This window comes from Delphinus delphis, chromosome 5 (genome assembly GCF_949987515.2).
Source record: "Delphinus delphis chromosome 5, mDelDel1.2, whole genome shotgun sequence".
Lineage (NCBI taxonomy): Eukaryota > Metazoa > Chordata > Mammalia > Artiodactyla > Delphinidae > Delphinus > Delphinus delphis.
The window spans coordinates 8,200,144-8,224,405 of NC_082687.1; the positions used below are offsets into that span (position 1 = coordinate 8,200,144).

The 24,262-nt window shown below is 40.3% G+C and overlaps 1 protein-coding gene across 7 annotated transcripts in view; it reads left to right on the forward strand.

Annotated features, from left to right (window-relative positions):
- HERC3 (HECT and RLD domain containing E3 ubiquitin protein ligase 3) overlaps positions 1–24,262 on the forward strand; it is a 192,953-nt gene that overhangs the window by 82,249 nt on the left and 86,442 nt on the right. For all 7 annotated transcript variants that reach the window (XR_009519485.2, XM_069540670.1, XM_069540672.1 and 4 more), the window contains 4 exons: positions 16,736–16,895; positions 20,869–20,945; positions 21,778–21,999; positions 22,945–23,036. Coding sequence is in view for 6 of the 7 variants with exons in the window: in XM_069540670.1 (XP_069396771.1) it covers positions 16,736–16,895; positions 20,869–20,945; positions 21,778–21,999; positions 22,945–23,036 (551 nt within the window). In the remaining variant the exon portion in view is untranslated. The remainder of the gene's footprint in view (positions 1–16,735; positions 16,896–20,868; positions 20,946–21,777; positions 22,000–22,944; positions 23,037–24,262) is intronic.

Sequence of the window (24,262 nt, forward strand, 5' to 3'; positions counted from 1 at the left end):
CTTCCCGGACCGGGACACGAACCCGTGTCCCCTGCATCGGCAGGCGGACTCTCAACCACTGCGCCACCAGGGAAGCCCATCATTGTAGTTTTGATTTACATTTCCCTAATGATTAGTGATGTTGGGAATCTTTTCGTGTGCTTATTGGCCATTTATATACGTTCTTTGGAGAAATGTCTATTTAAGTCCTTTGCCAATCTTTGAATTGGGTTGTTTATTTTTCGTTATGTTTTAGAAGTTCTTTATATATTATTCCCGTACCAGATATGTGAGTTGGAAATATTTTCTCCCATTCTGTGGGTTGCCTTTTTTCCTCTGTTGATAGTATCTTTTGATGAACAAAATATTTAAATTTTAATGAAGTTCTGTTTGTTTTTTTCTTTGGTTGCCTGTGCCTTTGGTGTCCAAGAAATCGTTACCAAATCCAGTGTTGTGAAGCTTTTCAATGCAGTGTTTCTTAATATCAGAATCACCTGGCAACTTAAAAACTACCGATGTCTGTTCTTCTTCCCTAAACTTTTCTGATTCTGGAAGCTGGGACGGACTCAGGTGTATGTATTTAGAAAAAGTTTCCTAAGGGATTTCTGCTGCTCACTTTCTGTTGTGAATCACCGCCCTAGAGACTCCACTCTGGGTGTTTCCTCCTAGGAAGCTTTCCCTAGGCCCTCTCAGGCTGGCTTTGTTACTCATCCTTTGTCCTCTCATAATGTGCTTTGCCCATTTCTGTCTTTGGATTTACTTCATTATAATGAAATCTTTAAATGTGCTGTTACAGACTTTGGGTCACTTTGGATGGATGGATGAATGAATGAGTGAAGAACTAGCTCTTTATCACTCAGGGCACCTCGTGGAGGTTACCTCTTCCAAGGAGCCTTTCCTAGCTCTCTCTCCCCTCCACCACGGGCTGGATTAGATGCCTGTCACGTGGGCTGCTTTTAGCAGCCTGCGCATGTGTCTTTCATTACACTGTGCTATAACGTCAGTTCATATGCCTTGGTTGCCTCTTCAGTCAGAGTGAACTTGAGTGCAGAACTACTCTTATTTCTTTTTTGACCCCTAATAAAATATCTCGTGTATGATAAGCTCATACTTTTTCTGGTGTACTTTATTTTTAACAGCTCTATTGAGACCCCTAATGTTTCATTATCTATCAATTGGAATGGCTAACATTAAAAGGACTGACAATACCAAGTGATAGTGAGAATGGGGGGCAACTAGAACTTTCATAAACTACTGGTATGAATGTAAAATGGCACGGTCACTGGAAATCACTGGAACAGCGCTATTGAGATGTAATTTACATACTGTAGGATTCACCAATTTTAAGCGTACAATTTAATGAGATTTGAAGTCATAGAGAATCAGGTAACCACCACTGCAACCATGAAAGAGAACATTTTTTCATCCACCAAAACTTCTCTTATGCCCTTCGTAGTCTATTCCATCTCCACACCAACTACTTTCCCTGTATCTACGTTTTGTCACCACAGTGTTTTGTTCTGTTTTGTTTTTTAAATTTATCTTTGGCCACGCTGTGCAGCACGTGGGATCTTAGTTCCCCGACCAGGGATCAAACCCATGCCCCCTGCAGTGGAAGCGTGGAATCCTAACCTCTGGACAGCCAGGGAATTCCTGTCACCATAGTTTTGACACTTCTGGAATTTTACACAAATGGAATCCTGCATGAGGTAGTCTCCCGTGTCTGGTTTCTTAGAATAATGCTTTTGAGGTTCTTCCTGTCTTGTTGCCTCAGTAGCTGGTTTGCTGAGTGTTACTCCGTTTTACGGATATACCACATTGTTTATCCGTTAACCAGTTGATGGACATTTGGGTTTTTTTCTAGATTTGGGCTTTTTTGAGTAAATCTGCTATGAACATTTGAGTACAAGTCCTTGTGTAGACATATGTTTTCACTTTTCTTCAGCAGATTCCTAGAATTGGGATTGCTGGTTCATATGGTAAGTGTATGTTTGACTTTATAAGAAACTTCCAGATTTTCAGTGACCGTACCTACACCGGCAGTTTATAAAAGTTATGGCTGCTTCCCATTCTCACCATCACTTGGTATTGTCAGTCTTTTGTTTATTTGTTTGTTTGTTTATTTATGGCTGCGTTGGGTATTCGTTGCTGCGCGCGGGCTTTCTCTAGTTGCGGTGAGCGGGGGTTACTCTTCGTTGCGGTGCGCGGGCTTCTCACTGCGGTGGCTTCTCTTGTTGCAGCTTCTTACTGCGGTGGCTTCTCTTGTTGCAGAGCACGAGCTCTAGGTGGGCGGGCTTTGGTAGTGGCTCATGGACTCTAGAGCGCAGGCTCAGTAGTTGTGGTGCACGGGCTTAGTTGCTCCACGGCATGTGGGATCTTCCCGGACCAGGGCTCGAACCCGTGTCCCCTGCATTGGCAGGTGGATTCTTAACCACTGTGCCACCAGAGAAGTCCCAAGTCTTTTCAATTTTAGCCATTCAAATTGATATATAATGGAGTCTCCTTGGGGTTTTAATCTGCATTTTGCTGGTGACTAATGATCTTCAGCAACTTCTCACATGCTTATTTTTAGCCATTCATATGTCTTAATTTTGGCAAAGTATATATTCAGATATTTTGCCTGTTAAAAAATCAAATTGCTTGTCCTATTTTTGAGATGTATCTTGAATATATAAAGCACAATTACAAGTCTTTTATCAGAGATACATTTTGAAAATATTTTCTTTCAATCAGTGGTTTTCCTTTTCATTTTCTTAAGTGTCTTTTGAAGAGCAAAACTTTTTATTTTGATGAAATCCAATTATCAGTTTTAGCTTTATGACTTATGCTTTCTATGTCCTAAGAATTTTACCTAAGTCAAGAGTACAGTGATTTTTCTCCTAAGTTTTCTTCTTCAAATTTTATAGTTTAGCACTTACATGTAGACCTGTGATCCATTTTTTTGCATATGAATATCCAGTTTCTAGTACTATTGTTGGAAAGACTTTATCCGCCACTGAATTACCTTGGCACCGTTGAAAACCAGTTGACCATATGTGTGGTGGTCTATCTCTAGACAGGGTTCATGTTTTGCCTATGGATATCCAGTTTTCAGTACAGTTGCTGAAAAGACTATCCCACACTGACTTCCTTGGCACCTTTGAAAACCAATTGGTCAAATGTGTGGTGGTCTATCTCTAGACATTCTGTGCTTTTAATGTACATGTCTATCTTTAGTTCTACACTATGTAGATTACTGTAGCTTTATACTAAATCTTCAGAGCAATCGTATAAATCCTCTAACTTTTTCAGAACTGTTTTGGCTATGCTAGGTCCTTGGCTTTTGCATATATATCTGAGAATCAGCTTTTCAGTTTCTATCAAAAAACCTCCTGGGATTTTTATTAGGATTGCACTGAATCTATAGATCAATTTGGGGAGGATTGACATCTTAATGATATTGAATCTTGTGATTTATGAACATGGTATATCTCCATTTTTGGGTCTTCTTTAATTTTTCTTAGCAATATTTTGTACTTTCTCAGTGTACAGGTCTTGCACATAGTTTGTCCCTAAATTTATAATGTTTTTGATGTCATTACACATGATATTTCTAATTTTTTGTAGTTTATAGAAATATGGTTAATTTTCTGTGTATTGATCTTGAATCACTTTGCCAAATTCTCTTAATAGTTCGTTATGCTTTTTTGTAGACTCCTTAGGAATTTCTACATAAGTGACAATGTCTATAAATCAAGTCAGTTTTATTTCTTCCTTCCCAGTCTGTATGTCTTTTATTTTATTTTTCGCCTTATTTTACAGAATGAACTCTAGTACAATGATGAATAGAGGTTGTAAAAAAAAAAAAAAAGGACATCCTCACTTTGTTCCTGATTTTAGAGAGAAGGCATTAGTTTTCACCATTAAGTGTGATGTTAGCAGTGGGTTTTTCTTGGATGCCTTTTATCAAGTTGAGGAAGTTCTCTGATATTTATTCATTTTGTAAAAAATCATGAGTGTTGAATTTAGTTAAATGCTATTCTGAACCTATTGAAGTGATGATATTGCTTTTCTTTTTTCTTTTTGGGCTTTTCCTTTTTGTCTGTTAAGATGGTGAAATACATTGATTATTTTTGAGTATTAAACCAACCTTGCACTCATGGAATAAATCTCACTTGGTAATTTTTATATATTGCTGCTTTTGATTTCTAACACTTCTATTAGGATTTGTGCATTTTATGTTCATAAAGATTATTGTTTTCTTTTCTTGTAGTGCCTTTGGTTTTGTTACGTGGGTAATGCTAGCCTCATAAAATGAGTTGGGAAGTGTTTGCTTTTCTGTTTTCTAGAAGAGTTTGTCTATATTATATACAGGTTTATTAGAGGTTATTATTTTTTACTTAAACGGTTGGTAGGATCACCAGTAAAGCCATCTGAGGCTACGGTTTTCTTTGTGGGGACATTTTTTTTTTTTTTTTTTTTTTTTTTTTTTGCCGTACACGGGCCTATGGCTCACGGGCCTAGCCGCTCCGCAGCATGTGGGATCCTCCCGGACCGGGGCACGAACCTGTGTCCCCTGCATCGGCAGGCGGACTCTCAACCACTGCACCACCAGGGAAGCCCCCTGTGGGGACATTTTTAAGTTACAATTTCAATTTTTAAAGGAGATGTAGGACTAATTAGATCATCTGTTTCATCTTCGGTGAGTTTTCATAGTTTGTATCTTTCACAGAATTTGTCTACTTCACCTAGGTTGTCAAATTTATTAGCAAAAAATAGTTCACAATGTTCCCTTATTATCCTTTTCATGTCTGTAACATTTCTTTTCCTGATATAGGTAATTTGTGTCTTCTCTGTTTCCTGGTTAGACTGGCTAGGGGTTAATCTGTTTTATTAATATTTTCAAAGAAAAAGTTTTGGTTTTAGTGATTATTTTTAATCTTTTTTGGTTTTCTTGGTTTCATTGATTTGTGCTTTTATATTATTTCCTTTTGTTTATTGTGTTTAATTTACTGTATGTTTTCTATTAATGCAAAATTTAAACCACTGATTTGCCACTTCTATTTTAATAAGTATTTCATGTTAAAAAATTTCCTTTAAGCATCACTTTACCTGTATTCCACAAATTGTAATTGGATGTTTTTATTTTTATTCAGTTCAAATATTTTGTAATAATTTCCCTTATGATTTCTTCTTTGACCCATAGGTTATTTAGAAGTGTGTAGTTTAACATCCAAATATATAGGGATTTTACTGATATTTGTCAGTTAATGATTTCTAGTTTAATACCCTGTGGTCAGGATACATATTTTATATGATTTCAGGCCTTTTAAATTTATTCAGATTTTACGGCCCAGAATGTGGTCTATCTTGGTAAGTACTCTGTGTGCAGTGGAAAAGGATGTGTGTTTTGTTGTTGATGGATAGAGTGTTTTATAAATGTCAATTAGACAAGTTGGGTGATAAGTGTTGTTCAGATCTTCTGTGTGTTTATTGATTTTCTGTTTACTTGTTGTATTAGTTACTGAGAGAATAGTGTTAATCTTTTTTTTTTATTATTTTATTTATTTATTTATTTTTTGCGGTACGCAGGCCTCTCACTGTTGTGGCCTCTCTCGTTGCGGAGCACAGGCTCCGGACGCGCAGGCTCAGCGGCCATGGCTCACGGGCCCAGCCGCTCCGCGGCATGTGGGATCCTCCCGGACCAGGGCACGAACCCGTGTCCCCTACATCGGTAGGCAGGCTCTCAACCACTGCGCCACCAGGGAATCCCTAATCCTTGACTATTATTGCTGATTTGCTTATTTCTTCTGGCTCTATCAGTTTTGCTATATGTATTTTAAAGCTCTATTATTAGGCATGCACATATTTAAGATCGTCAGATCTTTGTGATGAATTGTTCCTTTTAACATCGTGAAATACCATTCTTTATCCCTGATAGTATTCTTTGTCTTGAAATCTACCTTGCCTCGCATGAATATAGCAAGTTCAGCTTTCTTTTGATTAGTGTTAGCGTGGGGTATCATTTTCCATCCATTTGTGTTTTATTTTTCTGTGTGTTTATACTTAAAGAGGTTTTGAAAAAAGACTGCATAGAGTTGGTCTTGAGCATCAATCCAATCTGACTGTCTCTGTATTCTGATTGGAGAGTTTATATACACACATTTTTAAAAGAAAATGGACAGAGGACTACAGTTCCATAGATAAAGTAGATAGATCTCAGTGCAGGGATGTTTTGCCTGCTGTGATAAAAATTTACCCAATCTGTAAACATCAAGTGGGATTAACTGTCTTTAGGAAGCCCCTCCAGAAGCATCTCATCTTGCATTGTGATTGCACAGAGATATTGTTTATAAGGTAGCATATAGTCTAAAATAGTCAGTAAGCAATCTGCAGTCTTGGAAATGGTCTCCTGTTGCTACATCACATGAAAAAAATTTGAGTTGTTGAAAAAAGATGTGAATAAGAGAGGGAAGTGGTAAAAAGTCCTTTTAAAAGAACTTAAAAATTTTCCCTGTTACAAAAGTAATACATGTGTATTGCTCACAGTTTAAATACCCATAAGCAAGAAGCAAGTAAGAGTGTTTTACTCTTTAATTCTACCACCCTGAACAAAAAACATTATTGCCTTGAAATATATCCTTCCAATATTTTTTAAACATCAATGTAATTTTCAAATGGAGTCACACTGTAATACTTCTTTGTACCTTTCTTTTCCACTTAATATGTCATGAATATTTTTCCATGATGATGTTCATACGGATCTATATCAGTCTTTCTAATGGCTGCATATTTCAATTTATAATGTATAATCTCAATTTCTAATTTTTCTCTGTTAGTAGCAATGCAGCCTATAGTATTCCTTTAGGATACATTTGTAGAAATTCGACTGTTGGATCAAGGAACATGCAGAATTCTAAAGCTTCTGGAATATTGTCAAAACACTTGCCTTAAAGTTTGCACTGAGTGGACGTATACTAACATCAGGTGTCTACTTTTTTGGGAGATACGGTTTGGATTTGTATCATAACTTCAATTTTCTGGGCTTTCATTTTTTTCAAAAAGCTAATCAACTTGTGATTGCTATAACTTTGATTTAATCAAAGATAATTTTTACATTTACGACAGTTTAAATGGTGAGTAAAAAATACTTTTAACACAGCCTCTTGGGAAAGAAGTGGGGTGGAAAGTATTTTGCTGTGATTGCATAGTTAAAACATGTCAGCATCTCAGTGTATTTTGTGATTTCACATAGAGGGTTTTTTATTCTCTTTTGGGTCATCCATGGGTTTTCGCTGCCTTGCAAGGAGGCCAAAGTTAAAAAATTAGAGCTCTAAGGAGGTAAAGTAGTGCTAGTGTTAAGTTAATATATATATTGCGCCCCCCCCGTTCCTTGGTGCAGGGCTCTTGAAAGCCTTGTGAATTTCTAAGTGATGCGAGTACTAGGAGCGTCTTTTTTTTTTTTTTTTTTTGTTACGCTGTGCAGCTTGCAGAATCTCAGTTCCCTGACCAGGGATTGAACCCGGGCCCTCGAAATCCTAACCACTAGGCCACCAGGGAATGCCCCATCTTTTGTTCTAATAAGGTGACTCTTGTTGCGCTCCTGGGTGGGTCCTGGTCACCAGAAAGATCCAGCCATGATTAGAGGCTTGGCATTTTCAGCCCTACCCCCCCATTCTCCAGAGGGGAGAGAGGGGCTGGAAATGGAGGTCATAATTGATCACACCTATGTGAGGAAGCCTCATGTAGTAAAGGAGACATACAGGTCTGGCTTGCGGGAGGCGGGGGCAGGGGGCAGGGGCGGTGTGGCAGGGTGGACTGGGCTTTCTTAACAATGTTCTATTTGTATTAGTAAATCCAGTGCAGATTAATTTATTTTCTAAATGGATTGGTCTTGGTTTTGTCACTTCTCTGATTCATGTATCTTTCGAAAATGTTTTAGTTTCTCCATTCCCCCATAAAGGGTGATGATGCTTTGAAATACCCCTGAACTCCTCCAGTGATTTGAAATAACCAGTTTGTTTTCCCCTCCTTATTAGGAATTATAGCACCGTAATGTGTAATTTTTTTTTGGCAGTCATTTGAGACATCTTAAAGCCTGACTTCGCATTTTGATACTAGAGACTTTATATTTTCAACAGGTGTTCCCCAGCATTTCTTTAATGAGAGACAGTCTTCCTGGAGCTTACACTCCAATTCTTGTAGGTACCCAAGCAGGTGATCCAGAGCTGTCATTGTACAAAAAGCAAAAGTTTCGTGAAGCAGAAAGCATCCATGGTAACCCGTGAGCTGAACTTTGGGGGACTGTTAATATTTTGTGCTGAGGATTAAGATTCCAGTCTTCTTGGAGGCGTCTTGAATTCTCAACTGGTGGACTTGGGCATTTAACTATACCAAGTTATATATGCCACTGTATCACCGCTGCAGTGGTCCCTTCTGCTTTTAGGGTTCCCTCTATCAGAGCTGTGAGGTAGCTTTCTAATATACAATCTTTCTCTATTAAAATCCTTTTACAGCATTAGATTATGCCATAGTTGGCAATTCTGAGTTCCTAAAAATAACTGAGTCACTGCAGCTGATCTTATTCTGACTAGTGAAGTGCTAATGACTCAGAAACACAAAGTCTTCTCCCTTCCCATTGCCTGTGACAGGCCTCCATATGTTTTAATTGACTTAGTGATTTTGGCTTATTGCATCTAAATGCATACATGGTAAATTTAGATTTATGGCTTTAAAAAAATATTCTCAAACATGTTTCATAGTGTAGAAGTGTTTTCAGGCTTTGTGTGTGAACATTAACGCCCAATATTAAAGTCACCTGGCCCTGAACTGAGAGCTACTACTCTGAATTTTGTTGTAATTAAGCTTTGTCTCTGATTCTTTAGTTAAAAAGATTTGGCATAATGATTGTTTAGACTTGGGCAGTCAAGCATAGGATCAAGCAAATAAGTGTTTGATATGCTCAGGTAACTTAAAATGAAGCATCAGCTGCTCAGAGATACTGCCCACAGCCGGGAATCCAGCTCTTAGGTTAAACACAATTGTAGTTTGAACATTTGTGGGAAAGCTACACCTTTGAATTTTTTTTTTTAATTTAGCCAAGTGGAACAAAGACAGTTTGTGAACACACACAAATAGCAGGAAAAAAAATGTTACTTTAAAAGTCAGACTCTGGGTTTCTAGTTCCAGGCAGAACAGAGTAAGCACATTCCTTCCTGTCGCTCCTACTGAATGCAACTGTAAAACCTTGATACAATGCATGGAGCAGCTATTTGAGTGCTCTGAAAAGCAAATAATAGCAGGTGGATTGGGACAGAAGACCAGAATGCGAAGTACCACTGAGTTTACCATTTTCCTTTTCTGGTCTTCCTGCCATTTGGCCCAGAGGCAAGCACAGCTGTGGAAGTACAGTATGTAGGCTAAAAAGGGAGCCCCAGGAAATCTGAAAGTATCTGAGAGATCTCAGAGAAGGAGGAGCTTGGGAAAGCAACTCCATATAGTTATCTGTGAGCTCTTGGGCTCATCCCTGAGCTGTTTGTGTGGATCTAATCCTACTTAGCATGTAAGTGACTTTGAGAATTTACCTAATAGACCACCACTCAGGTTCCAGACTGGCCACTGTGTGGCGCATGCAGGACACAAATCCAGATAGCATGCAAAGGCTTTGAAAAATAAAACAAAAGTGTTACCATTCTCCAGAAGATTTAAATAAGACCCACAGTCGTATAATATTCAAAATGTTCATGATACAATCATACTCAGCATATGAAATCCCAGGGAAATCTCCACTAGCATGGGGGGAGACAACAGATGCTAATGCTGGAATGACATAGATGTTGGGATTATCTGATGAAGACTTTATTTAAAGCAGCTATTGTACAAATGTTCCAACAAACTGGCTCAAACTGTTGTGAAACAAATGGAAAAATGAAATTCTTTGCCAAGAAATAGATATAAAGAAGAACCAATACAATAATCAAAATGAAAAACTCACTGGGTGGTTTCAATAGTAGAATGGAGATGACAGAGGAAAGAATCAGTGAAGTTGAAGATAAATCAATAGAAATTGTGCAAACTGAGTAATAAAGGTTAAAAATATTAAGAAAAATATTAACAGGGTTTCAGGGGCTTGTGAGACAAGAACAGAAGGTCTAACATTCACGTCAGTCCTAGCAGAAGAGAAAAAATGTGGTGCTGAAAATGATAATGGCTGAAAAATTTCCAAAGTTGGTGAAGGACATAAATATACAGATTGAAGAAGTCAGTAGACCAAGCAACATACATCCAAAGAAACCTACACCAAGACAGATCATAATCAAACTTCTAAAAACTAAAGACAAAGAAAATACTTGAAAGCAGCCAAAGAAAAACAACATATTACCTATAGTGGAATGTGGATTTCACCCCAGAAACTATGGAGGCCATAAGTGGCACAGTGTTTTTAAAGTGCTGAAAGAAAAGAAGTCAACCCAGAATTCTATATTCAGCAAAAACAAACAGACAAAAAAAAGCCTTCATAAATGAAGGTAGAACAAAGTCATTTTCAGATGAAGGAAACAGCAGAAAATTTACAGCCAACAGACCTGTACTAAATAATAGTTAAAGGAGGTTCTTTGGATAGAAGGGAAATGATACCAGAAGGAATATTGGAACATCAATAATGAAGGAAGAACAACAGAAATAGTAGATATCTGGGTAAATATAATAGACTATTCTCTTCTTGAATTCTTTAAAAATATTTTGATGATTGAAATGAAAAATTATAACATTGTGGTAGAGTTTTCAATGTATGCAGGTGTAATATTTAAGATTACTATAACTTAAAGGGGAGAGGGGTAAAGAGACCTATATCATGGGGAAGTTTCTAAATTCCACTTGAAATGGTAAATTATTGATTTAATTAGATTTTGAACAGCTAAATATATTGTAATCTCTAGAGCACTCACTTAAGTAACTATACAAGGAGATACAATAAAAACCACAGTACAATAAAATGGAAAAGTAGAAAATGTTTAATGCAGAAGAAGGCAGGAATGAGGAAAAAGAGTGATGAAAAACAGGGAAGAAACAAAGCAAATAATAAAAAGGTAGATCACGAATCCAAACATATCAATAATTATATTAAATATAAATAGTCCAAACAAAACAATGCAGAGATTACCATATTAGATTTTTAAAATAACCCAACTGTATACAGGAAGGTTAACTACCCAGTCCTGGGTGTTTACTCCAGAGAAAGGAAAACTTATTCTCACACAATAACCTGTACAAGAATGTTTATTGCATCTCTGTTTATAATTGCTTAAAACTGGAAACGGTGCTTTGTGGTACATCCGTAATACAATAGAATACTACTCACTAATAAAAAGGAACAAACTATTGATACATATGACAACCTGGATGAATCTCAGAGGCGTTATATTGAGTGAATCCAGTTTTAAAAGGTTAGGTACTATATGATTCCATTATGTGACAGTATTGAAAATATAAAACTGTAGTGATAGAAAGCATACCAGTAGTCCCCAGGAGTTAGGGATGAGGAGAGAGTGTGACACAAGGGACTTTTCTGGGTTGATGGAACTGTTCTGTATCTTGATTGTGTCACTGGTTGTATGTGCTTAAATTCATAAAATTGTACACGAAAAAAGGTCAATTTTACTATATGATAATTTAAAATTTTTTTTAAAAAGCTGACACTGATTTGAGTGCTTTGGCTCAGGAATGAGGTAGAATTCCTTTCATGGAAGTAACTCTTTTTGTTAATTAGATTAAAAAAATATATTTATTTATTTACGTGGCTGTGCCACGTCTTAGTTGTGGCATGCAGGGTCTAGTTCCCTGACCAGGGATTGAACCTGAGTCCCCTGCATTGGGAGTGCGGAGTCTTAACCAACAGACCACCAGGGAAGTCCCGGAAGTAGCTCTCTTATGGGAGGGGGTGGTCACTTTAAAGTGAGTTGTGATCCTGCTAGGCATAGTCCAGATCCCCCAAAATGGTTAGATGAAAATAAGAAAGTAGTTGGAATATGGCTTGGGAATAGGACCTTTCAGACACAGAAGCAAAGAAAACGAGGGAGAGTCTGGCCAAGTTGTGGGAAGCCAGGGGCCCCAGAGGAAAGTTGGGCACTAGGAAATTCTCCTTTTGGGGATCTGCAGGGAACTTGGGTTATATTCTATCAAAGATGTTAAAGAAATGAGGGAAGCTAAGCTGGATTACCTAAGGCTTGTCCTGACTCACTTCTAAATTTTCATGTTTCTGTGATATTTATATACCCTTTGACTTTTTCTTTTAAATGTGTGCACATGTATCCGTGTATGTGTATATTTTTATAAATAATTTTAAAATATAAATTTTAAAATGTAGATAAAAAGTATAAGAATAAAAATGTATGTTTAGTTATAAAAAGGAGACATCTAAGTGATGGAAGTCTAATCCCCTTTGTCATATTAACTGCTGACACTTAATTTGATTTTAGCTTTATGAAAAATTTACTACCAAATATTGATCACTGATTTTGTATGTGCTGTGTACTTCCCACCCAACTGCTCATGCTGTTAACTGTAAACTATTGGATATATTTCTCATCAGAACAGACCGCAAGAGGAAAGAGTCTATTTCCCATTATCCACAACTAGACTCTTCACTTCATAGTTACTGTTACTGATTTAAAATCCGCCTAGCCCTTTTCCACGAGGGAAGATGATACAGGCTTGTGGGTGTCATGGGCTTGGAAGTCAGAAAGACCCAGGCTCCAGTCCTAGCTCCACCACTCATTTGTTGTGAACCTTGGCCAAACTACACACTTTTTCTCAGCTGGGGCTTCTTAGAGAGCCGTCACCTCACAGGATCGTTGCAAGGATTAAGTTCATATTAGACTCCATCCACCCTCCAGGCTCATATCATCCTTCTCTGTTACCACCCTATGATGATTTACTGCCCAGCTTACTGTTAACCTGAAAATACATTCAAAAATTATCACGGGGCTCAAAAGCCAAGTAGCAGTAACCCTGATAACATACGTGCAGTTGAACTGCTGACTCGCTGTAAGCAGCATTTCTGCCGTTACCTAGGCTTGTTCAGAGTCGATAACCTTAAAGACTTCTACAGACCTTAAAGTGTTTCTCTGAGAGGATCAGAGATAAAATATACTTTTGTCGTCAAAAAGTGCCAAATATTTCCTTAGCGTGTTTAATTATTTTAACGCGTGGGTTGAGGTTCTACCATGATCTGCAAAATATCGTGTACGGTCTTGACAGAATGAATCAGAAGAGAGTACATGTGCAGATGTGCACTGCAGCCTGAAGGTTCCCAACTGCGGCAGGGGTGTATGCAGTGAGAGGTGTGAATGCTGCCTTCCCAGTCGACCCTAGGGAGTAGATTCTAGAAGAGGGATTAAAGTTTCACTGGAGCAGACCACTAGTAGGAATCAGATGAGCTCGGTTTTCTGGCTAGGAGACATAAAATAAATTGGACTTGATGCAACTGTTGGTTTAATTCTCCACAAATCTTTGCATTACTGAACAGTACCTCTCCCTTTGGGGCTGCAAGTTGTGTTGTGATCATAGTGGGAGTTCCATGTCTGTTTTGGTGGCTGATATGTGATGGGACAGGGATTGGTTTGCCTCGGGCTTGACCAGACTGGGAGTAAATGGTAATTGGAATCTAGACGTGGCCTTTTTTTTTTTTTTTTTTTTTGCGGTACGCGGGCCTCTCATTGTTGTGGCCTCTCCCGTTGCGGAGCACAGGCTCCGGATGCGCAGGCTCAGTGGCCATGGCTCACGGGCCCAGCCACTCCACGGCATGTGGGATCTTCCCGGACCGGGGCACGAACCCGTGTCCCCTGCATCGGCAGGCGGACTCTCAACCACTGTGCCACCGGGGAAGCCCTAGACGTGGCCTTTTGACACTGCTCAGCCATGGTAAAAAAAAAGATCAAGAGGGATGCTATTGACAGATACCGAGGTAAGGAAATCGGTGGCAGACCAGAGAGTGTCCTGTCAGACCGGCGAGAAACTTATTAGTGTCATGTGAGGTGGTGCACTCACTTCCAGGCAGGAAAGGCTAATGGTGGACATAGGTCGGGAATTGGGGGTCAGGTGTCAGTCCTAGCCGAGGTATCAGGCCAGGCGCTCAGGCCCAGGAGAACATAAAAGCTGCCCAAGTCCTAGAACTATGGTACACTTGAGATTTGGTTAGGGGGGTAAGAATCTGATTCACCTGAGCTATTTTGGTAAGAGTTTCTCAGTTTTTCCAAAGTAAAGACAGGACTGTTCTTAGTGTGTGGGGCAAGGCTAAGCTGGGAGTTAGGGCCTAATGGTGAGTAGAGGGTAAAGGAGACACGCAAAGGAACGGTGGGAGTTACAGGTCGTTCAGGAGATTTCTCTGACGTGAACATGTTTTCCGCTGCTTAAAAATTTTTTTTTTTAAAGTAACATTTATACCAACTCTGTTCAGGTCCGATAGCAACTCCCTACCTCTCCTGTCCCCATCCTTGTCTCACTTGTAGAGGCCATCACTTTCAATCCTTGAAGCTCTTTTTGTTTTTGTATTTACCTTTATATTTCTAAATGACATGCTTATAATGCTATTTCTTGATTTTTTTTCAATGTTGGACATAACCTAGAGGCTTCCCACTGGGGAAGATTAACATGCTTTCATATTCTCCAACCACCCTTTCCTCTTTCTCAGCCCTAGACGCTTATCTTTTCCTAAATAGTTGATTTTTTAAGTCAATTAAGTTTTTAACTATGTAAATTATATTTATTTGGTTATTATGACTTTATGTACCATGATCGCTCTTATTTCCTGTAAAACATTGTGTTTCCTGGAGTTATTTCATTTTTTTCATTTGTGTAGTAATCTCTATTCTCTGACAGAGGTTTAAAACTCATAATAGTATAAACTCTTCAGATTGTATGCCATTTTTCACTTCGGAGACATCCCTCCAACTTTGCTTCATAGGCTGCTACGTAGCTGTCTTGGGAATATTCTTCACCTTTTAATATGTAACATTCCTGTTTCCTGGAACCTGAACCTTCCTTTGTTTTGGAGCCATGATGTTAGGTACTGAGAAAGGCAGCATGGGAGATAAAATATTTTGAGAGCCTTACATCCCTGAAAATTATTCTTTTCCCCTTTCCTCTCATTTGATTCATGGTTGACTAGATATGGAATTCTCGGTTGGAAGTCATTTTCCTTCAGAATTGAAGGCATTGCTTTATTGTCTTTCTAGTTTTCAGTATTGCTTCTGAGAAATACGATGCCATTTTGATCCCTGTTCTATTGTATATAAACTGTTTTCCTTTCTAGAAACTTTTAGAATCTTTTTTCAGTGTTCTGAAATTTCAAGCTGAAGTGCTGTAAAGTAGGTTTTTATCAGTCTTTATTCTGAAGTTTTAATAGGTCCTTTCACTGTGAAACTCATGTCCTTCAGTTATGAGCAATCTTCATGTCTTTCTTCTCTGAAATTTTCTACTTTGTGTTTTTTCCACTCTCTCTCTTTTTTTAAATTTATTTAATTTATTTATTTTCGGCTGCGTTGGGTCTTCATTGCTGCGCACAGGCTTTCTCTAGTTGCGGCGAGCGGGGGCTACTCTTGCGGTGCACGGGCTTCTCATTGCAGTGGCTTCTCGTTGCAGAGCACGGGCTCTAGGTGCACGGGCTCAGTAGTTGTGGCTCGCGGGCTCTAGAGTGCAGGCTCAGTAGTTGTGGCGCACGGGCTTAGTTGCTCTGTAGCATGTGGGATCTTCCCGGACCAGCGCTCGAACCCATGTCACCTGCGTTGGCAGGTGGATTCTTAACCACTGCACCACCAGGGAAGCCCTCCATTCTCTTTTTAAAGTTCTTATTTTTCCGTTGTTGGGCCTCTTGGAATAATCCCCTCATTTCTTTCTTTTCTTGCCTTTTCTGTTTCTTAGAAAATTTCAGTTCTTACTTCCCATCCTGCTTTTGAAGGTTTTTCCTTTAAATTTATGCTGCCATATGTTTCCATTTTCCAAGATAACTTTATTTTTTGAATGTTGGAATGTTTCTTGTCTTCTTTTATTTTTCTAATGACTTAATTTTTTTTTCTGTTCCCTGCATGACCTATTTTTCTTCAGAGTTCATTTTCTTCTGTTACCTTTGCTCTTTAACTTTTATGTTAAAATTTCCTCATGTATATGTTGACCCTTGGCCAGTCTTTCATATTAAGAGTGAGGTACTGAAACGTGAGTGGAGCTGTGTGTGGGCAAGTCTCGTTAACTAGCAGGAAGCTGGACATTTCATTGGGGGACCCACAAACGTCAGTAGCTATGGGTCTTTTCTTTTGGGCCAGTTTTCTCAGAGAAATCCTATCTTCTGGCTGGATAGGTATATAGAGAGAGATTGTGTTCTGGAGCTAAGGGGAGAAAGGTGTTTTTCTGGATGGGGGAGGTCTCGTTGTTCCCAGGCAAAATTTCACTCAATCCCACTGCTTTTAGGAACATGCCTCACTCCCACTCACATTGGGGCCTCGCTGGTTCCACATGTCCGAATAGTAAGCCTTCAGGCATCTTCTGGGGAGAAGCAGCAGGCACAGGGGGTAACATCTGGTGTGTGTGTTGCTCCAGGCATGTGTGCTAGCCAGTATATCTGGGTTTCAATGGATACCTTTTAGAAACGTATAAAATCTTTATAAATATACAGATGTAGTGGTTCTCTCTGAAAAACATAACTGCCTAGGAAGCTAACTCTGTGTAATTCCTGTTTCTGGGCTTTACATTTTCCTCCTTTGGTTTTTTTTTTTTTTTCCCTCAGAGCAAATTGGAGCTCTGGCAGATCAGCATATTGTCCACGTGGCGTGTGGTGAGTCCCACAGTCTGGCCCTCAGTGACCGGGGCCAGCTGTTTTCTTGGGGCGCAGGGAGCGATGGTCAACTAGGACTCATGACTACCGAGGACTCTGTGGCAGTACCCAGGTAAGACTCAGTTGCTGTAACTATGATTTCCTGCTAGTTTCTTTGTTAGATTCCTTGGTTTGGGTTCTGCTGTCTTCTTTTGATTGCTGTTTCCTTTGTGTCACTGTCATGCCTTATACTGTTATAACACTTGTCACAAAAATTGTCATTCTTTATAGAAGTGTCTGTCTCCAGTTAAAAAAGGTGAGTTGTTCAGGAACTGTACTTTATTTATTCCAGTAGCCTAGTTGCTGGCAGAGTGTTTGGAACTCAATAATGTTCGAATAAAAAAACACCTTTTCATATTGCTGGACTTACAAACCTTTAACTTAAAATTGCAAACCTAAAACAATTATTCAATGAGTCACTTTAAAATAGAATCACAAGGCTGACCTGATACTCTAATAACAGGCCAAATTACCTTAAGCATTACCAACAGCTAAAATACCAAATATACATAAGTTGTTTAACACAAAAGTACTAATACAATGGTTTTTAGTCCCTTAAGTATTTACTTAATTCTGAATCTTAGATGATTTGGCTAAATACGTAACAGATGCTTCACCGCTAAGTAAATGTGTAAAATATTGAAGTTACTTTCAGGTGGATGTTTTGGAGAGGGGGCATCTCTGTTTGTTGAGGGTTCTTAATGATCAGAGAGACCACTGGTTTATTTCCTTCATTTAATTCCTGCTCCTTTATACTGCAAGTGTACAACATTCCTTGTATTGCAGTACTTGTCACATTCTTTGCAATTTTTCATTTGATAACTATTTTTCGTACAGAGCTGGGAGCCCTTGATGCCAGGAGACCTGGATCATTTATTTTAGCATCTCATTGCTAAGGGTGCTCCAGCACACGCATTGCTCAGTACAAGTGTGTTTATTAAATGCATCTCCTCCCCTGCCCAGTTATTGTCCCTTTTAAAGGACAGTACCTTCTTCTTCCTCTTCCTTTTTTCCCCTTAGATTTTTGTCTCTTTAATCAAAAGCTATTTTAGGGGAAAGAGGAACAGGGAGGTAAGAATGATTTGATTCCATTTCCTGATTTAGAACAGGTAATGTCTTGGGTTCATTACTTCCAAAAATTAATTTGGGGGGAAGAGGGAGAGTAGAAATTTAAAAAAGGGGGATGTTATATTTTACGAAATTGTAATATTAAGGAAAAGATTTATAACATTAATGACAAAAGTATTTCATTCGTTGAGGTCCAAAGACTCAAGAAAAGCTGTTTAGTGGCATTTCATTTCTAAAAATGGAGTAATCTGTGTTAGAGTAGCAGTTTGTTATTATTTTTATTAGTCATGTCTAAATTATGGATGACTTCTGAGGGTTTAGTTTGTGTATAATTTCATATTATAACTTAATTAAATTCATTAATTCATACCTTAGTATTGTGGAAAGTAACATAGATTCGAGGTCACATGGACTCAGATTCCAGTACTGGCTCTATTACTTATTAGGTGAATGACCTTGGGCAAATTGTTGAACTTACCTAGGCCTCGATTTCCTAACTTAAGAATGGAGTTACGTAGTATTGTGTCCCTTTACAAAGTTATTGGGAGGATGCAGTAAGACGAGTAGGTAACACACAGTATAGCTTGTGCATGTGTATCCCGCTTTCTCCGCCTCAAGGGTATAACTTCTTCTTGTTTGTCTTGTCCTTTTGACCTGCTTCCTCTCTGTAACTGTGATTGTGGAGGTGGTATTGAGGGTAATGGTGACCCATAAAGGGAGGAGTGTGGGGAATTTGAGTGGAAGCTGGCCAGGAAAAAGGGCTGTTGCCGCATAAGGTTCTGAGACACTGGGACCCAAGGCAATATTACATTTTCCAATTTAAAAAAATAGTGGGCTTCTACAAGCTATGGATACATGCAGCAATTTGGACAAATGTCCAGGGAATTATTCTGAGTGAAAAAGAAGCCAATCCCAAAAGGCTACCTACTGTATGGTTCCATTTATAGAACATTCTCAAAATGACAAAATTGTGGAAATGGAGGGTAGATTGGTGGTTGCCAGGGGTTACGAATGGGGGAGGGGAGGAGTGGTTCTAAAAGTACAACAAAAGGAATCCTTGTGGTGTTGGAACCGTTGAGTATGGTGCTGGATACCTGAGCCTACACAGGTGACACAAATACTACAAACTCAGAAATGAGTACAAATAAAACGGGAAATATTGGCCTGGCCAAAAAGTTCATTTGGGTTTTCCTGTAACATCCTATGGGAAAACCTGAATGAACTTTTTGGCCAACCCAAACATAAATGAGATTGGTAGGTTATATTAATGTCAGTATCTTTGTTCTGATACTATACTGCAGTTTTGCAAAATGTCATCACTGGGGGAAACTGGACAAAGTGTACAAGGGATCTCTGTATTATTTCTTACAACTGCATGTCAATCTACAATAAAAAATAGTTGGGTTCTGTTTGGTACTAAATGCATATGTGAACTCTATTTTATAAATTTTTTTAGATCCGAGAAAATAAACCATTAACAAAAGCAACATCTACCTATCACTCTAAATCACCCCCTCCTCGCCTATTGGATGTCTGTCTTCTAAAATGCCCCTTCCCGAAAGTGTGCCCATCTGACTCCTTTGTTCCCACGGCATACACTTAATGAAGAGGAAGATGGCAACTTGTGAATTACTAAAATAGGAAGCAGCAGATATTCTCAGGCTGTCCACCTCTGTTGGGCAGTGCCAAGCATGAATTTTTTCTTTTAATTCTCACCACAACCCTGTGAATGGGTACTGTTCTTATCTCTGTCTTTGACACGAGCAAGCAGAGCAGTGGGATTTAAAAGTTATCATACGGGGCTCCCCTGGTGGCGCAGTGGTTGAGAGTCCGCCTGCCGATGCAGGGGACACGGGTTCGTGCCCCGGTCCGGGAAGATCCCATGCCGCGGAGCGGCTGGGCCCGTGAGCCATGGCCGCTGAGCCTGTGCGTCCGGAGCCTGTGCTCCGCAACGGGAGAGGCCACAGCAGTGAGAGGCCCGCATACCCTAAAAAAAAGTTATCATGTGATCTTCCTCTTTATCATCCTAGGGAATCAGAGTTTTGGAGGCATTGCCCTTCTTAATTTTTTAAAATTATGGTAAAATATACATAACATAAAATTTACCATCTTAGCCATTTTAGAGTGTACAGTTCAGTAGTGTTAAGTATATTCACATTGCTGTGTGACCAATCTCCAGAACTTTTTTCTCTTGCAGAAATTTAACTCTGTACTCATTAAATGACAACTCCCCATTTCTCCTCTCCCAGCCACTGGCAGGCACTGTTAGACTTTGATTTGTATGAATTTGACTAGTCTAGATAGCTCACGTAAGTGGAATTATGGCGTATTTGTCTTTTTGTTACTGGCTTATTTCAGTTAGCATAATGTCCAAGTTTCATCCATGTTGTAGCATGTGTCAGAGTTTTTGTTCTTAAAGGCTGATGAATATTCTGTTGTATACATATTCCAAATGTATATACCTCATTTGTTTTTCTGGTCATCTGTTGATGGACACTTGGGTTGCTGCCACCTTTTGGCCATTTTGAATAATGCTGCTATCAATGTGGGTATACAAATATCTCTTTGGTATCCCGGCTTTCAGTTCTTTTGGATATATACCCAGAAGTGGGATCGCTGAATCATGGCATTGCCCTCATTTGAAAGCCATTTAGATACTAGCCGTGTTCTTACGGATCTTTCTTCTGTAGTTTACTCCTTTCGTCCCTGAATTGGAGAGGACAAGGTGGGAATTAACAGAGGGCTATGGTAATGGGTTTAGGTGCAGATTTTTTTTTTTTTTTTTTAAACAGTAGCTACCTAAGAGACAGGAGGTTAGTGAAAGACTTAATAGAATTATATCATGTAAGTTATATGTTTGATTTTAAGAAGTCTTTTGTGAAAGATGTTACTTATTACAACTGTTTTGTTTAGTTGGGAATATTTCCGGTCGTTGTTCGTGAATGCCCTTCTTAAGAGGAGAGTCTTTTCTGTTTTAGGTTAATACAGAAGCTGAACCAGCAGACGATATTGCAAGTTTCCTGTGGCAACTGGCACTGCTTGGCTCTTGCAGCTGGTAACGTACATCTCTGCTAATGTTCTGTTAATTTGAGAACCAGTTCTCTTTGCATTTTTGTGTGATGTTATCTAACTGAATACCTTTAACTAGCTAGTCAGGGTCTGTGCATTCCTGTTGGACAGCAGCAATTCTCAGACAGCCTTTGTGTCGCTCATACTTTTCTCGGGGTTTAGATGATGAAGGAGGTGGTCATCATTGCTGCTCCAACTGTCTCTCGGGGGAGGGTGAAGAGGAAACAGTACGTCAGTCGTGTTCTTGAGCAGAAGATTGGTTTTTCTTAGCTAGAGCTCACTATGGCGTTACAGTCCATCATGAAGCTCCCAAATAAACGAAGCAGATGGAGTTAGAAAAACCTAAGCCAGCAAATAATGCTGTATTTTGTTAGGATACATTTGAGGGGAAGTCGGCACTAACAGGTCCTGCTCGATTCTCTGTGCTGCCGTCCGGGTCCTAACTGGCCCCCGTGAAGTCCTGGGTCTCTCATGGTCCTGGTGTGGTCAGAACTTGTTTACCTTGCTTAGTGGATCAAAGCCTGGTAATCGCCTATTCAAAACTGAATTGACTCACACATTTACTTTTTTCTTTGCATAAGTGTTAATAGCCTTGGAAGGGCGATAAGGCTCAGTGTATCTCTGTTGTCATGACAGGTGGGAGTTTTGGTTGCAGCCTGAAGTGTGGCTGCTCCCTTGCTCTTGGGTGTGTGTGTGTTGTGGCCGGAGGGCACTAACAGATGAGCCTACCGGGCAACCCTGGTGTTCTAACAAGATTATTTTTATGGGTGGCACTTGTATCATTTCTGGTAATACCAGTTATCCTCTTCTTATTTCAGATGGCCAGTTCTTCACGTGGGGGAAGAACAGCCATGGGCAGCTGGGTCTGGGGAAGGAGTTCCCCTCCCAAGCCAGCCCGCAGAGGGTGAGGTCCCTGGAGGGGATCCCGCTGGCACAGGTGACTGCAGGAGGGGCCCACAGCTTTGCCCTGTCTCTCTCGGGAGCCGTATTCGGCTGGGGGATGAATAACGCGGGGCAGCTCGGGCTCAGTGATGAGAAAGGTAGGTGACGTCTTCACGTGGCCCTCTTAACCTCATTTGTTTAGTACGTGCTTCCTGAGGAGCTTGTATGTGCTGGCCCCGTGTCAGGCACTAAGGGTATAGCAGGGACCAACACAGAGAATACCCTTGGCTCAGCAGAGATTGCCTGCTAGTGGGCAGACGCAAACCGCACACCAGTACGTCTACAGTACGTCACAGACTTTGAGAGGAAAGGTTCCTATTTCATATAGGGTGGACAAGGAGGGCCTCTAGGATGAGATGTTTGAGCAGAGCCCTGTAGGAAGTCAAGTCGGAGAGGAGACGTGTAGATACGCTGGGTGGAGACTGTTCCAGTCAGAGGGAACAGGGTGTGCAGAAGCTCTGGTGCAGGAGGATCTGTGGTGTGCTCAGGGCTGGGGTGACCGGAAGACGGGAGCTCAGAGAGCTAGCGGGGCCCCATTATGTAAGGCCTGAAGGGCAGGCTAAGGAGTTTGGCTTCTGTCAGTGAAATCAGGGAAGACACCGAGGTGTTGAGAAGAGTGATCCAGTTTAACTTTGCCTAGCGTGGGTCCACGGGGGAAGCTGGAAGACCAGTTTGGAAGTAGTGGGAATAAAGATGGACTTGAATATATTTTGAAGGTGGGCCAGTTGGTTTTGCTCATTGTTGGATGTGTAGTTTGAAAGAAAGGGGAGAAGCTGGAAGGGTGAAGTCGCATTTATGAAATGAGGAAAGCTATGTATGGGGAGTGGGGCGGAGCGGTGGGAAGAACTGGGGAGTGTAGGGAACCCATGAGTTAAGTTCTAAATACGGTAAAAATGAGGCATCTGTTAGACGTGCAAGTGGAGGTTCAGGCAGGAAGCGGAACATGAGAGTCAGGAGTCCAGGGGGACCCAAAATTCAGGCTGAGACAGCTGTGTACGTCTCAGAGGCAAATGGTAGGGACACTGCTATTTCTCTCATTCTAGATCGAGAGTCTCCTTGCCACGTGAAGCTCCTACGAACACAGAAAGTCGTCTATATCAGCTGCGGAGAAGAGCACACAGCAGTGCTCACTAAAGTAAGGGGCTTGGAGTATTCCAGTTTGTTCCGTGGCGCTTGGTGCTGGGTATGACGTGAATGCCTATTTATCACGGTTTGGTTGGTTGGATAGGGCCTTTTAGAGAGAGCAGTTAACGGTGTCTAAAAATAGTCCAGTGCTGTCTCCCTTCTCAGCAACCATCTGCATTCTCACTCTTCCCTCCCTCCAGTGGTGGTCAGCCTCCAGGCGCTCAAGAAAACGGACCCTTGCCCCATTCCAGTTGACACCTGCTCCCAGGCTAAATGCATATGACCAGTATCCCTATGAAATGCTCCCCAGTAACAGGAGTCAGACATTAATTCAGCCATACTTCCCTGAAGACCTTTATTAAAGTAGCACAAAAGTATTTTTTTTTAAAAAATAAAGTTATTTATTTATTTTATTTTTGGCTGTGTTGGGTCTTTGTTGCTGCACGCAGGCTTTCTTTTAGTTGCAGTGAGCGGGGGCTACTCTTCGTTGTGGCGTGAGGGCTTCTCATTGCGGTGGCTACTCTTTGTTGCGGAGCACGGGCTCTAGGCGCACAGGCTCCGTAGTTGTGGCGCGTGGGCTGAGTTGCTCCGCAGCTTGTGGGATCTTCCCGGACCAGGGCTCGAACCCGTGTTCCCTGCCCTGGCTGGCGGATTCTTAACCACTGTGCCACCAGGCAAGTCCAACACAAAAGTATCTTTTTCTTCAAGTCGAGCCACAGTGAGATTTAAGAATTTCTAAAAATATGAGGGACTTCCTTGGTGGCTCAGTAGTTAAGACTCCGCCTGCCAATGCAGGGGACACGGGTTCAAGCCCTGGTCTGGGAAGATCCCACATGCCACTAAGACCGTGCGCCACAACTACTGAAGCCCTGCGCGCCTAGAGCCCGTGCTCTGCAACAAGAGAAGCCACCGCAATGAGAAGCCTGTGCACCACGACGAAGATTCAACACAGCCAAAAATAAATAAATAAATAAATAAATAAATTTTAAAAATAAAAATCTGAGGATAATACATTCAAATCAGTTATTATTAAGGGAAGCTAGTGGTGTTTAGGGTATGTCCTTCAACCTCCTGAGACTGATATCAGGGAAAAATACGCCCTTTCAGAAAAGATTCTAGAATGCCACTGTGAGAGAGAAAATGCTAAGCTGGCCTGACCCTTTTGGCATTTCTTTGGCATAAATTTGTTCTTAAAGTGATTTTTTTCTATTATGGAAGTAGTTCCTGTTCATAAAT